Genomic DNA, 15,220 nt, shown 5'->3' with positions numbered 1-15,220 from the left:
CCATCTGGCAGGAATTCTAGCTTTATCAGCTCTCCCAGTGAGACAGTGCAACTCCTCACTGACTGACACACACACACACACACACACACACACACACACACACACACGCACGCACACACACACACCGGAACATAAATGCATGTAATTTTGAAGAAACAAGTGCGAAAAGATGCCATTTAAACATGTTCTTTCCTATGCTTAGGCAACATTTAAACATGGTCTTCATCATGACATGAACAGTGTTTATGATGTAAGTAAAAACATTATCCACAAACATTTGACACAGAGAGAACTTGCACAGCAATGCTTATTTCTAATTACTTTTATTTGTTTGACCGATGAGAGTAAGTGAGCAGTATTTTCAGATTCATGAATCTTGTTGCTGTAGCATTGAAAGACAGTACTAACCAATCAGAGTGTCTTTCTTCTTGCCACAAGGGGGCACCATCAAATCAAAATATGGAAAATATCCACTCTATTCACATTAAACAGTAAGCAGACTGATGTAATATAGCATAATAACATTAATTTACACATACAGCTTATCATTGGTATTCCTGCTACCATTTTCTCCATACATACAGGGAATATGGTGATACTCTCTCCTTAAACAATTACTTAACTCGGAGAAGAACAGGAACAAATATTTCAGCTGTGGACCATTTATTATTGATTATTTAGGCAGTGAAAAACAAAGGAAGAAACAGCAGACTGGTCATACTGTCAGAGATCTATATACGTTTATGGAATGCCTTATATTATCTCATTGGTATACAGTACACCCTCACACTTGACTCATCCACATCCATCAACATATCATGTGCCCTCTTGAAACCAATAAAGAAATAGTAGTTCTATTCCAAGTACTTGAGTGGGAGTAGTATAATGAGGATTTCTCCACCAGTGACTCTCACCTTCAATTAATCTAATGCTAGCTATGGTGTGGGAGTGAAGCTAGATGGGGTGTTGGTTCCACTAGATAAATAATATATAAATACCATAGGAAATAATCAAATGATGTTGAAAAAAAATCAATAAAAGTGGCAGTGCTTTGTATAACTTGTAACAGTAGACCTTTTCAAAAGTCTTAGGGTCAAGTTTATGTTGGTACCCCAGTATTTTGTTGTTATTTATGGTATGACTTAGCCCTAGATGTTAAATTTTTTTTCTTTATATTAATTACATTTTACGCTGTTAATTGTAAACATTTAAAATATTATTTGTTAAGTTCAGGCATTGACATCTTATGAAAGTTAGACCATATCTTCCCATGTCTTTTTAGACTGTCAAGTAAATGAAGCCAGTACCTGTACCATTAACTTACAAGAAGGTCAAACCATCAATCAATGGAGGTTTAATATTTTTGGAATGTTTTGCAGGGCTAAATATATACTAGTTCTGCTAACAATCATTGCAACAGTCAGAAAACAAGTCACCTTTCATAACATCACAGCCACAAAAAGCAACAACTTGGTATACTGTGGTATTTTACACATGTCCAATATTTAAGCCAGCAGCGTGGACTCGGCAGAAGGGAGGTCATTAGATGAAACAGACATAATGGTCAGCTATTTCAAGACGTATAAATGGGGCTGATCACTAATGCTCAGAACTCAGGCCTCAAAAAAGGTCAGTGATGGCACATTTTCTCAGTGTCCCTTTACATACTCCAATTAACATCAATGAGGTCTCAGGCTCTTCTATAAATAGCAGGACTTGATTTTCAATTGGGAACTCGCACCATCTCATTGCTGAGTCGGTGCCATTTAGGCTGCTGAAGTGGCTGATGAAGTTTCTTTTCCAGTATCAATCCTTTTGCTCTTTTAAATTATTCTTTTTCAGACATAATAACTCAGTTATTCAGTCAGTATTTTTGACCTGAAGCCATTAATTTTGTTTCCTCTCATATATAGATGGTGTACAGGTTTGATCATGCATAAATAATCATCAGAGGTAATGACTGCACCTCACAAGTTTTTGGAAGGCTTTTTTGAAGTCTTCATTGAAGATGGTGTAGATCAGAGGGTTGATCAGAGAATTAAGGTAGCCCAACCATGTCAGGAAGTCAGCCATTTCCCCTGAAGTACTGCAAGAACCGCAGGTGTTGACAATCAATTCCTTGACAAAAAACGGCAACCAACAGACGACAAAGGCCCCTATTATCAACCCCAGCGTGGATGCCGCTTTGCGCTCTCGTGAGCCCGAGATTCGAGGTCCTTGGTATAACTGACTACGACGTGATTCACTGCGTGACTCGTGCCGTCGTGACTTGCACTTAAAGGCCTTTACAGACACACGGACCCGTTCACGTGGAGTTTCCTCTGTTGAGGGTTCAGAGAAAGACTTTTCCGGTGGGCTTACAGGCTCAGGACTTCGAGGCCCGCCATCGGCATCACCATCTCCAGCAGGATAGGTAGAGGGGATCATGCTGCCATTGGTCATGCATGAGTGACGGCTAGCCCGGCTAGCCTCCCTCCGCATATATAGGGTCTGAGCGGCCAGGTAGATTTTATAGTAGAGGATGAGGATGAGCAGCAGTGGAATATAAAATGCTCCGAGTGTTGAATAAAGGGTGAAGGCCATGTGAGGATGGATGATGATGCACTCATTTTCATGGTCATTATTGCCACTGTAGTGTTGCCACAGTAGAGGAGGGAGTGAGATGAGGATGGACAGGAGCCACACCACTGCCACCATTGCACCAGCTCTGGCTCCTGTACGTTTGCGAGAGTACTCCACTGCGTCTGTGATAGCCCGGTAACGGTCAATGGCGATTGCAGCAAGATGCAGAATGGAGCATGTGCAGCAGGTGACATCCACACTTAACCAGAAGGTACACACCACCTGACCCATGACCCAGCTCTTCTTTTGGATGTAGATGATACTGAAGGGCATGACCAGCACAGCCACCAGTAAGTCGGTCACTGCTAATGAGCAGATGAGGTAGTTGGCTGGGTGGTGCAACTTGCGAGTGACTGCAATAGCTGTTATCACCAGGCAGTTGAAAAATGTGGTGAGGATGGCCAGCACAGACAGAGTTATAGTAAGCAGGATTTCACTAGGGGGAAGTTCAGTGGTCTCCAGTGAGTCATTCCTGCTAACGTTGCTTGTGGCAAACACCCCTTCAGTGTAATTGGGGAAATCCATTCTGCAAGCAAAGAGAAAATGAAGAGAGTGAGACATCAAAGGGGCTTAGGGGAAATTGTATTTTACTAAATTCCTTTTCAAGAAAGGCTGCGCAAGTCTAAATTTATTTTTTGCCTGCATGTATTAATTGTTATTAAGCGATAGGGCTACAATCTCTGACGGAGTTTAAAGACTTGCACTATTATTTTTCTTTTGAACTATCAGTCAATTTTCTCGCTTTTTGGACTTCATAAATTAAAGATGTCAAAATGAATTAAGTCAGTTTTCTTTTAATTAAAAATATGCTTTTAAAGTCTGCTAGGGTCTTGAAACATTACTTGGCTGAGAAAGCTTGGAGAAACAGCTGCCTTGCCCACAAAAGTCTGGCCAAATCTTTCATTACATATATATTACTCCAGTCCTACCTGTCTATGCTGTAACGTGTTGCATCCAGGTGGTTCACTGTGCAGCAGACAGTCTGCTCTGATCTGTCTAACCTGGCAGACCTGCTATCACATCACTTCTGTCAGTCATCAACTCATCAACACCTGGGACACAAAGAGAGGGAGATGGAAATGTGAAAAAGGTGAATATTGAGAGAGAGAGAGAGAGAGAGAAAAAGACCCCAAAACAGTAGAGATGCATTTCAAGACACTGCACTTTTTTGCACTTTTTAAAAGTACAGTGAATTACACTTTAATATAATCATGTACAAAATATCTGTAGGTTCTCAGTCATCCAGGATACAGTAGTTCTCAGTACCTAACAATCAATTCCTAAGCATTTCAACCCCCCATTTACATCTTTCCTATCTTAATAGCTCACATGATGGTGGACTGGAACAATAATGATGATGGGAATGACCCAAATTTTTTTTCACACCTTAGCTCATGTGGCAATTCACGCGATTAATACTAGGTCAGAAACTCTCAGGACCCCCTCTAGGGGAACACCCCCGACTAGGGTTTAAATACCTGCGACTCTAGGCTATTTGTTTTAAAACTGAACAAGCCTCATGGATAATAAGCGAACCTTCACAAACCTAAAAAAATTAAGTTGCCTTCTTATCAAGCACTCATAATCATGTACAAACATGCAACAACAGTACCACCAATGATTACTACAGTAATATGGTTCAGTTCATTGGTTGTTAATATGATTAATTTATGTTTCATGTTATGATTTGTTAGTGTATATGTTGTTATCAAGGCTTTTTAAAATTAATGTGATTAAAAAGTTTTATAAAACATAAAAAAGCACCAGCAGCATGATCAGAGAGTTGTAACCACGATCAGCAACTTCAGTCCAAATGGAGGCCTATTTGCAGGTATGACCATTACACCCAATGTGTAATGGTCTGCCATTAATTTAGCAACAGCCACTGTGATTAAATTAAAAAGCATAGATTTGGCTGCCATTGCAGCTCTCCTCCACCAATTGCTCAGTATCCCAAAGACGAGAGTGGAAACTGTTGCTATAGAAACACAAGAAGTACAGTACTTTCACTTAATGTGGTAATCAGCAGAGGCAGCCAAACTCTGACTGTCAGGTCTCTATTGAGACTGTTCGATTCCCAGGCGGTATGTCCGGGGCTCTGTGGGTGGGTGAGTGGGGTGGCAAGACTATATAATGAGTAAATGAGATAAGAGATTTCAGTTCACAATACCTCAGTCTTACTGACTTAGCACAAAATATTTTCAAATGTGTCTTTACCTTGTCCATAGTTAGCTCTTACTGGTGCCATACTGTAATGTAATCTAGGTGAAATCCCCATAAAGATATAATATGTAGGTGAAATTCACTAAGAACAGTGCAGAGGCAGGCTTGTGCGATGAGTATTCTTCAACTGCAGCATCCTCCAAGGTGTGGGCACTGGCCATCCCTTAGTCAGACTGTGCCACTGCTGCTTAGTGTTATTGTTTTACTGCATAAGATAAGTACAGATTTCTATTGATAAAGCACACTGACACAAACCCCTTGTGAACTATAGTTATTTTATGACAAATTGTGTACACCTCATTTTTGGTGGAACAGAGTTTGAGAAAACAAATTTTGCCACACTGACTGAAAGTAAATCCTGATTAACTATGGACAGATTTTGTCCAACGAAACTGTCACAACTGTGTAAGACACAGTCATGAAACTTTACAGGTGTGTAGCTGATATCAAAAATGATGGGTGGGCGATTTGACTCCTTAATATAGAGTAGCTAATACCCCCAGGCACTAGTACGAACCTTAATTCATCCTCTGTCCTCTTGATACTTTTCCTATAAACTAGATTTGTCTAGTAAATCAACATACAGTGATGAGAAAAACAACATTTTCGCAGGAATCTATGCTGTCAAGAGGTTATACCATACCATAACGTGAAGTAGTCTTTTAATCAATCATTGTGGAAGAATTTTGGCTCACTCCCCTTTGCTAATTAATTAATTAATCATTTGATTGTCAGTCTGGCTGCTACTTCTCTTCTTAATTCCTATGGAAGCATTAAGAGTATTCTTAATTTTTCACAGGACTGCGTAGGGTCTTGTGGAAACATTCTTATTCACATGACTGTATATTTTTTTTAATGGTGGTCTAAAAACTCACTTGCATCGCAGCTGGTATAATCCCATTACAAGATGGTCTCTACTTCCTTCACACCTTTGATATCAGTCTTTAATGGCAATGAAATTTCCTTCCTCTGCTTAATGATGCAATTGTACACTCCTTCCCATTTACCCACGGATGAGTTTGCAAGAAACCCTAACAGTACTTAATATGCAGATTACTCAGTTAGATAAATGATAATTACCGCTGCACTTCTGTCGCACTCTGTGTTACAGCACTGCCATATTTTCAGCTGTGCATCTGAAAATAGTTTATTTTTTTCAGTGTCTTTGCAAAAATGTATATTTAGACATAGAGTATGGGCATTTCTGTGTGCATGCACAATGGTTGACGTATGCAAAAACAGTGTCAGCCAGTTATTATATGCAACAAAGAAAACATCTGCTTTTGCCTTGAAATGTTCTATAAGACAGGCTTTCAGTCCGAGGTCATCTGAAGATAAGCTCCAGTGAGCCAGCATGAATCTAGTCTGATCTGCTTTGTTAAAAAAAAAAAAAATACCAGTCCCTTTGCTTGAATTTGGCAAACTGTAGAAATAGCAAACTGCAGAAAGAACTTAATTTACTGTATCACAGCCACATTGTTTCAAAATTACATAGTAACTTTTTAATCCATTGTTTGCCCTGTTGCTCCATTATTTTCGTTATTTACTTTCAGTCTATATATTATGAATAAGTTGCGATAAGATATAAGAGACCCAAACACTGCAAAGTTACTTTTAATGATCTTTACATTTGCTAATATTGGACGATTTACACAGCACCCAATTATTATATAAAACTGTGCTCCAAGATTATTGTACTCTTGCAGTCTACTACATTCAGGATGTAGATTGCTTTGTCACCTCGAGGCTGACAAAGCAGAAACGCGCTAAAATCGTTCTCCAACTTTCACAGATGATGTCATAGAGATCAGTATAATCCAATCTTAACCAGAGTCTTTCAGTAATACTTAAAGACATACGGTAAAAGCATTTACAAACCAAAACAGTCAGTGCAGTATACTATATGTATACACACAAACATCAACTTTTAAGGATGGCAATCAGTGAAAAAGGTGTCATTCCCCTGACATTCAATCCTTCTCTTCTCACTCTCTCTCTGTTTTCTTCTTACAGCTTCATGGAAGCTGCATTTACCATGTGGATTACAATCTCTAAAACACAGTTTGGCCCAGGCTGGACATCAAGCTGCCAAGTGTTGTTGTGAAGGATGAGAGTTGTGAAAAACCAGATTGTGTGACTGACAGCTCAGGAAAGATGCTAAATAAATCACTATGAGGGCAGAGCAGTATCTGTCTGTTTATTTATTTTCTTGTTCTGTATCTGTTTAATTTTGGGGTTGAGGTAAATGACAGAGTTAGCCAGAAGTAACGCTGCAAAGGAAACTGTTTAAGGAGGTTAATTACTGCTTTTATTGCTGTTTGTTTATTTGTTTCTAAGTTGAATAAAAGTACAATTAAAAGATTAATTCTGCATTCTGGGACAGAAAAATACTTTCCACTACAATATTATAATGATAAAGTAACTTACTAAGGTGTGGGACGGGGCTATCCCGGCAGACTTTGGACAGCATTGCTGGGCACAGCCTGTATAGCTTAGGGCATTGAACTAAACTAAACAGCTCTAGCCTTATTTTTAATCAAGTGACGAGACTTTTTTATTTAGATAAAGAATACCAGTAAAAAAAGTGTAACATTCAGGATAACAGTGACAAAGACTAAAGGACATTTTGTGCCAGCTACTAATGTGATCTAATTCATTGATTTTATTTTATTTATTTTTTTGAGTACACTAAATTACTGTCATCTCTATTTTACAGCAGTGTTCTCGCTCACTGACCTGTGTCCTCCACGTGTCTCGTGGGTTTCTGTACACAAGCGGATACACACCATGTCACCGGCAGCTCTCCCTACCTGCTTCATGGAGATAGATGTATTACCTGGCAAGATGCCCACTGAGGACTTAATTTGATGGAACTGGTTCAGCACTCACCAGAGGCAAATATAGCTGCTGTAGTGCATTTGTTGCTGTTGTTTTCATTTCATTTGGCAGGTAATGCAGTATTGGTTATTTGGTGTTCACTGTTACAGATCACCTCCACACATTTTTTTTTAGAAACACAAACAAAATACACCGATAGGTACAATAATTTGTGATATTACCATCTTAAAGTACCTCATATATCTACTCCTTCTCCTTCATTGGACAATTCATGAACATATGACCTTGCAAATATAATTCACACACTCACGTCTAAGTGTATGTGTGAATATATATGTGATATGTGAAATATATTATGTGATCAGGTTCAACTTCTGAAGTGTTGGCTTGGAAGTTAAAGTGTATATTATGGACTTCCTTTTATATATACATTTTAGAATAACCCTGAAATACTTTGTTGAGCATCCATATCAAGTAAACATGGCAGCTTGGGGCCCATGTGGGGCCACTCGGTCTGCACACAGATGGTTAAATGTACTGCACATTCTAGCCCTACAATGGGGGGCACAGGCATGCTCCAAATTTCACAATTTGTTACCTACAGACTTTCCTTATAGGAACCCAAACAGGCAAAACTAGTTGTAGACTAGCCCCTACTTAAGCCATATACACTCTCTGCCCTAAAGGGCAAGATTGCTACCTAATCATAGGAACCTGAAGAAGTATTTGTAGCAATAAATGCCAACATTGTCTGCACTTAGTTAAAAATGAATGGGTCATTTCTACCTGTATCTGTCAGTTACAGTTTATTGTGAATGAAGGTAATCCATTTCAGGAGATTCAGTCCCTTTGAAGAACACATGGCTAGTAGCACGTTTTATTGGGGGTGACGAAAGTGCACAACAAATGTTTAAAATGTTTCTAGTATCTTCCGCTCACAAAGATACTACAAAACAACTACACAAACATCTGAGCGTGGGGGAGCGACACAAGGCCTCATGACAATTTACAGCATTTTCCTGTCAGCATCACTGAACATCCTGGCAACACAACCTTGTCTGCCCAACCCTCCTCTTTGGTGTCCTTATCCGAATTAGAACGCTACTGAAGGAGACAATTAGGTGAGTCTGTCACTGTTATTAGTTTATGAGGTAAAGCAAATACAGTGTATGACATACCTAAATTGAGCACTTCATTAATACAATGACAGGAAGTAAACAGGAGAGCAAGTGGGGGATAATACTTCTTTTCCTAGATTTAATGTCAGAAACTGAAGACTGACACTAGTATTTACTTCAGAGAAATCTAAACTTAATGGCGGCTTTGTTAGGTACGCCTGTTCAACTGCTCATTGATCAACTAATCATATGGCATCAACATTTTGGTATGTAGATATGCTCAAGACGACCTGCAGAAGGTCAAATTGAGAATCAAAATGAGGAAGAATGGGGATTTTGAACATGGCATGGTTGTTGGTGTTAGTGCCAGTAGCGCTGCTCTGAGCATTTCAGAAAGTGCTAATCCACTAGGATTTTTTCCACACAACCATCTCTACAGTTCGCAGAGAATGGTGCAAAAAAAGAGATAATGTCCTGTGAGCTGCAGGCCAAAATGCCTTATTGACACCAGAGGTCGGAGAAGAATGGCCAGTCTGCTCCAAGATGACAGGAAGGCAACTGTAGCTCATTGTTAAAACCAAAATATGCAGAACATACAACACATCCACCCTCAAAGCAGATTTAATTCAGACGACACTGGGTGGCACGCATTACTATTGAGAACACAAAGCCTGAGGCTAAAATTTACATAGATTTACTAAAAATTTACAATGTAAGACAGAAAAAATGTTGTCTGTTCTAATGTATCATGTGAAATTTGAATCTTAGAGTCAGAATTTAAGACACAAGCATGGATCCATCCTTCCTTGAATCAGTGGTTTAGGTTTGTGGTGGTGGAACGATGTGGGGAACATTTTCTTGCCACACTTCCTTCATACCAGCTGAGTATCAGTTAAATGCTACAGTCTACAGTTTTGTTGCTGACTGACGATATGCATGCCTTATTCTCCACATCATACCCATCTTCCAATGGCTGCTCTCAGCAGGAAAACTTGTGCAATTTCACAAAACTTGAATAAACTCAAAAGTTTTTTTTGGCCCACCATCAACAGATCAGAAATCTAAAAGAGCAACTTTGGGATGTGGTAGAACAGATTTGCATCGTGGATGTGGAGCCAATAAATCTGCAGCAACCGTGTGATGCTATGATGTCAATATGGACCAAAATCTTTGAGGAAAGTTTCCAGCACCTTGTTGAATATGTGCCCCAAAGGATTAATGCATTTCTGAAGACAAACAGGCATCCAGCACAGTGCTGGTGAGGTTCTAATGAAGTGGCCAGTGAGTGGATTTGCCTACAGCTACTGCCAGGAAACAAGAGTGCTTATCTCTCATCAATTTACAGCTGAAGAGCCAAATGTTATTTGAGCTGATGAGAGCATTGATTGAAAAAGTAAACATTACTGGTGAGTAGTTACAACAAAAAAGGAAAAAAGTTATTCTTATTTCACTTATCACGCTGTGGAGAAAAGCAAGATTAGAAAACTCTCAAAGAATATGCAAGCAGTTAAACTTTTTTTTTTCTGGTTTAATTCCATTTAGAGTGGAAAGTACAGCACTGTGATTGTTAATGTGTAACTGATGACTGAAGTGTGATAACTTTCGTCTCACCAGCTTTTGATCCTAAACATGATATGTGCTGATTATATTTACAAACTGCAGAAGACTTAGTACTACTTGGCTTCTTTGTACATTTAAAAAATACATATTATTATGATATTTTATTGCAGTACACAATTTTAAAATTTATGTGACTTAAATGACTTTTTTTTTTAGTTATTTAAGCCTTGAAAAAAATATTTTAAATGAAAGGCCAGATAAATTTAAAGTTAGTCAGCATGGTTAATAGGGCTGTTCGATATAACGATATATATCGGATGACGATATAAAAACATCTATCATTTCATATTACGCTACCGTTTGTTTCGTGGTGTTGCAAAATAAACTGTTTACGGCAATATTTTTTCATCGTTTTGATGGTCACTGTAGAATTTCTTGAAGTTCTCTCTTTTTCTTATATTTAATATAACCACACTACGGACGGACAAGCGACTGTTTTTATGCGTTGTCGTTAGCAACAATGACAGTAAATCCATTGCGTGGCTCCGCCGTCCGCATCTTTATTTTCCACATAAACCTTTCACAATAGATTATGTTGAGATTTTTCAAAATAAACGTAATCACGTGAAATAGTATGCAGAGTGTTTACGGATGAGAAGCTAAAAAGAGCCATCAGGTGCTAACCCCCGTAGAACAGGCTTTTTTCCGCAGCACGCCGTGAAATAAATACTCACAAAGAAAATTTTTGCTGTTTCAATGTATGTAACACTAAACTCCAGGTACAAGACGCCCAGCTGAAAACACTTCACGCAAGTTGCCCAAGATTCACCGAATTTACAGAAAATGTGGGGTTTTTTTGTCATTATATATCGTTGTCGGGATGATCAATGTTGCGCAGTCCTAATGGTTAAAGAGGTTAAACACATTTTGTTTGTGTTTAAGTTTACAGCCACAGTTAATCAGTCTACAATTTCACCACCTCAGTTCCTGCCTATACCCTTGAGTAAAACACCATGTAAGGCTTTTATTTTGAATCCTGGTGGGGGTGAGCCTTTTCTAAGATCTCTCATGCCATTTTCTGCACTGCACAGCTAATTTGGTGAGAAATTCAGCATAGAGCTTTTAAAGAGTGCTTATGAATTTGTGAACACTTTGCCACATATGCATACTGAATCTATAACTATATTTAGATAATTAATAAGTAGCTGTAATACTGCATAATCAGCCAAATGAAATGAATCCAAGTGCATTCATAGTTCCTCAAACCAGCAGGAGCTAATATCCTCCGCCGGTGTTCATTAATTCTGCAAGAGTTACCTTCTAACACGACACAGTTTAAATGGACCGGGTGGGAGATTGGAAGCAAATGGCTAAAGTGATGGGAAGTCTTTGAGAAAAAAGTGTTCATGTGGAAGTAAGTTATTTAAAGATATGTTGTCCTTTTTCTAACAATGGCAGTCTTGACTTGTTTCATACTGATTATTAAATTTTTTTTTTTTAATTTAAGGCATTGACTTTTTAATTTCAAATGTACATTAATACAACAGCACAACTAAAAATATGGAAACCACATTTTTGACAACATGAGAATTGGTTTGAAAACTGACCAATCATTTCAATAAGATTATTGTTTTTCCTATAGATCATGAATTAACTCCTAATTAAAGAGATCTATTACAATCTATTACTGAAGTACCAGAAGTGGATAAATCAATGTAAAATTATTTGTACACTTTATACATGACTATTATAGACACATTTCTTGAGAGATTGATGTGTGTATTAGTAATATACTGTCAGAAACACATGAAATTACTGAAACTTCCATCCTGCTGACTCAAACTGCATGTTCTTCACTGTTGAAAACAGACAAGTGATTTGAGACTGCAAGGTGAAAAAAAAGCTTTGAATTCTTTTGTATGCAGCTTTAAAATCTGAATACAGTATCAAAAGGCTGACATAACTGTAGGGGGTTCAAAAATTACTATGATTAATAATATAACTCTAAGGTGTTAAGCTTTCAAAACAAATTTTCAAGCAAGTCAGGGAAAAAAACTACAATATTTAATCACATATTCTTGCCGTCTCCAGAGTTTTGAGTGGTGAATTACTAGGGTTAATTTCTGCTGAGTACTAAGTAAATTGGGTGTAATTTGAGGAGACTTTTGCTCATTTTTAATTTGATTACTTTTGGAGTTTTAAGTATTGCTTTTGCTGGAAATGGCACTTGTATAAAAAACAGTGTTAAATTTGTAATATGGGAAATCAATTGTGGATATGTACTTGTGTAAAATATACAATGAAATTTAAATGTATTGTATAATGGCTCTTCTATTTACATACATTAGTAAAAACCTCAACAAATGAATATTTATTGTGACCCCGCTTTGCCTTTAAAATCGCAATAGTTTCTCTCAATACTTGACAACACAATTAACACAGTTCTTCTGTGGATTTATCCTGCCTCAGTTTATTTTAATTTAATGCCATACTGACTAGGTAATGTGGAGATCAGGGCCCTGTGGGAGTCACACCATCTGGTACAGGACTCCTCACTCTTCCTCTGCTTGTTCTCCGTGGCTCTGGCTGTATTTTTGTCATGCTGCAAAGTGAATCTGTGAAAATACTCCATATATGGCTCTGTGTAAATGTATTTGACCCTTTTCTTATCACTCTCTTTCTTTTTGCAGTTTTTGAAAAATATTTTTACACATGACACACTTATGTTTCTGATGATCAAACAAGTTTCAATATTATACAGAGATAACACAGGCAAATACAAAATGCAGTTTCTAAATGTTGATTTAATTAAATCTATCCAAACTTAAATCGCCCTATGTGGGGGGGGAAAAAGGGTTTGCCCCCTAAACCTAACAACTGGTTCTTCCCACCTTGGCAGCAAAAACGTAAAATCAGGCGTTTGCAGTAGTTGGCAATGAGTGTTTTATATCTCTGTGGAGGAATTTTTGCCCACTCTCCTTTTGCAGAATTGTTTTAATTCAGCCATACTTCAGGGTTTTCAAACATGAATGGCCTGTTTAAGTTATGCCAAAGAATCTCAAAGGCATTTATGCCACTTTTGACTAGGCCACTCCAAAACCTCTATTTTGTTTGGTGGACTGGTGTACTCTGGATCATTGTCTTGCTGCATAACTGGGGGATTTTCTTTTTGGAATTTCAGAATTTCCCCATACCATCACACTACCTCCATGTTTGACCATTGGTATGATGCTGTTTTTATAAAATGATGTGTTAGTTTAATGTCAGATGTAATGGGACTCACAAAGTTTTGTCCCATGGAATATTTTCACAAAAGTTTTGGGAATAATCAAGATGTTTTTTGGCAAGTGTGAGATAAGCCTTTCTGCTCTTTTTGGTTAAACAGTGCCTTTTCCCTTTGAGCTCTCCTATGGGTTTTTGCCAAGTCTCTTTTTTATTGGTGAAATAAACAGACCGTAACTTAGAGAAGTGAGTCCTTAATTTCTGTAGTTCTTTTGTGACCTTGATAAGTTGTTGATTTGCTCTTGGAGTAATCTTGGTCTAGCCAATCTTGGGAAGGTTAATCACTGTTTCAAGTTTTCTCCACTTGTGGAAAATGGCTCTCACAGTTGTTTGCTGGTGTACCAAAGCCTTAGAAACCCTTTGTAACCCTTTTCAGACTGATAGCCAATAACCTTGTTTTCTCAGTTGTTTCTTTAGAGTGTTGAATGTTCCTATTTGAGATCTTTTAGTCTATTTCACTTTGTCAGAACAACTTGTTTTTAAGTGATTTCGTTATCCACATGTCTAGCAGTAATCAGGCCTGGGTGTAGCTAGTGAAACTGAACCCAGCTTTCCAAAAATGTGTCTCATCACAGCTGATTCATGAATTAACAAGGGCAGAGATTTACTTCCCCCCCCCAAATACTGACAAAGTTCTATTACGAGACTATCACTGTGCTCTAAACTGCTTTAGTGGGAGGAGGCTTTCCTGCAGACTGAAGGGTGTCATATCAAATGTAGGAACGTAATAAGATTAAGTAACAATATTTCTAAGAGTGCAATAGAATCTTTTTATTTGTCTTGTTTTCAACTAAATGCTAAAATATTTAAAAGAATGTGATGAATCTCACGTCTACTCACAGCAGCAAGCAATTGGTTTATAGACACACATGCACTTCCTGCTGTATTTAATCAGTTCATGATGCGTACACTGTTAACCTTTGCTGTATTTTTCACAGTAAAATACCACAAAATGCCCAGTAACTAACCTGAAAACATTTCTACAGTTAATTACTGTAATTTGCTTTGCATTATGGGTATATTAAGGTTATTTACATTTACTTACTGTATTTTTTAAAATTGCGGTAGTAGTTATACCTACCGTTAACACATTAGCAGTAGTGCTACTGTATTATGTGATTTGAATGGTTCATCATACTGTTTGTGTATTTTTACTCTTTCAGTGGTTGGTTGCAATAGTGCATTACATTTTAACTCTTTCACTGCCAACCATTTCCAGATTTTCCTCCAACCTATGCCATTTGTCAGTATGATACCAGTGAAAGTATTATGGTTTTGACTTTTTAGGGGACTTGCCTGTGTGTAAGGTTCAAGAATTCTGATCATCTAATCTGCTGCATGTAGTTGTATGCACATGCACAGCTGCTGCAAGTGTGTGCTTGCCACTGCGTTGCCAAAGGCGAACTTCAGTCAGTGGAGAATATTGTAATAATTTGGCGGAGGCTTCTCAGTCGAGCAGTAACTGAATTGCTCATTTACTGAACGTGCAACATGTACAGAACTCTTCTGGGAACTACTCAACCCAACTTAGTGAAACACACACTGAATGCTTGCTGGCCCCGCCCACCCAACCACCT

The 15,220-nt window shown here is 38.1% G+C and overlaps 1 protein-coding gene across 1 annotated transcript in view; it reads right to left on the bottom strand.

Moving 5' to 3' along the window:
- Nucleotides 1-342: 342 nt before the first annotated feature.
- Nucleotides 343-15,220, bottom strand: part of htr1fa (5-hydroxytryptamine (serotonin) receptor 1Fa) — a 28,719-nt gene continuing 13,841 nt past the window's right edge. Inside the window, exons 2-3 of the mRNA XM_085250491.1 lie at nucleotides 3,552-3,674; nucleotides 343-3,148 (exon numbers count right to left, since the gene is read on the bottom strand). Coding sequence (XP_085106617.1) covers nucleotides 1,948-3,147 — 1,200 coding nt within the window. The 5' untranslated portion in view covers nucleotide 3,148; nucleotides 3,552-3,674 and the 3' untranslated portion in view covers nucleotides 343-1,947. The remainder of the gene's footprint in view (nucleotides 3,149-3,551; nucleotides 3,675-15,220) is intronic.

Source organism: Mchenga conophoros, linkage group LG16, assembly GCF_057382185.1.
Source record: "Mchenga conophoros isolate Kocher_MC1m ecotype Shallow Benthic linkage group LG16, M_conophoros_male_GT1.1, whole genome shotgun sequence".
In the NCBI taxonomy this organism is placed as follows: domain Eukaryota; kingdom Metazoa; phylum Chordata; class Actinopteri; order Cichliformes; family Cichlidae; genus Mchenga; species Mchenga conophoros.
This window is presented reverse-complemented; position numbering and strand designations above follow the sequence as displayed.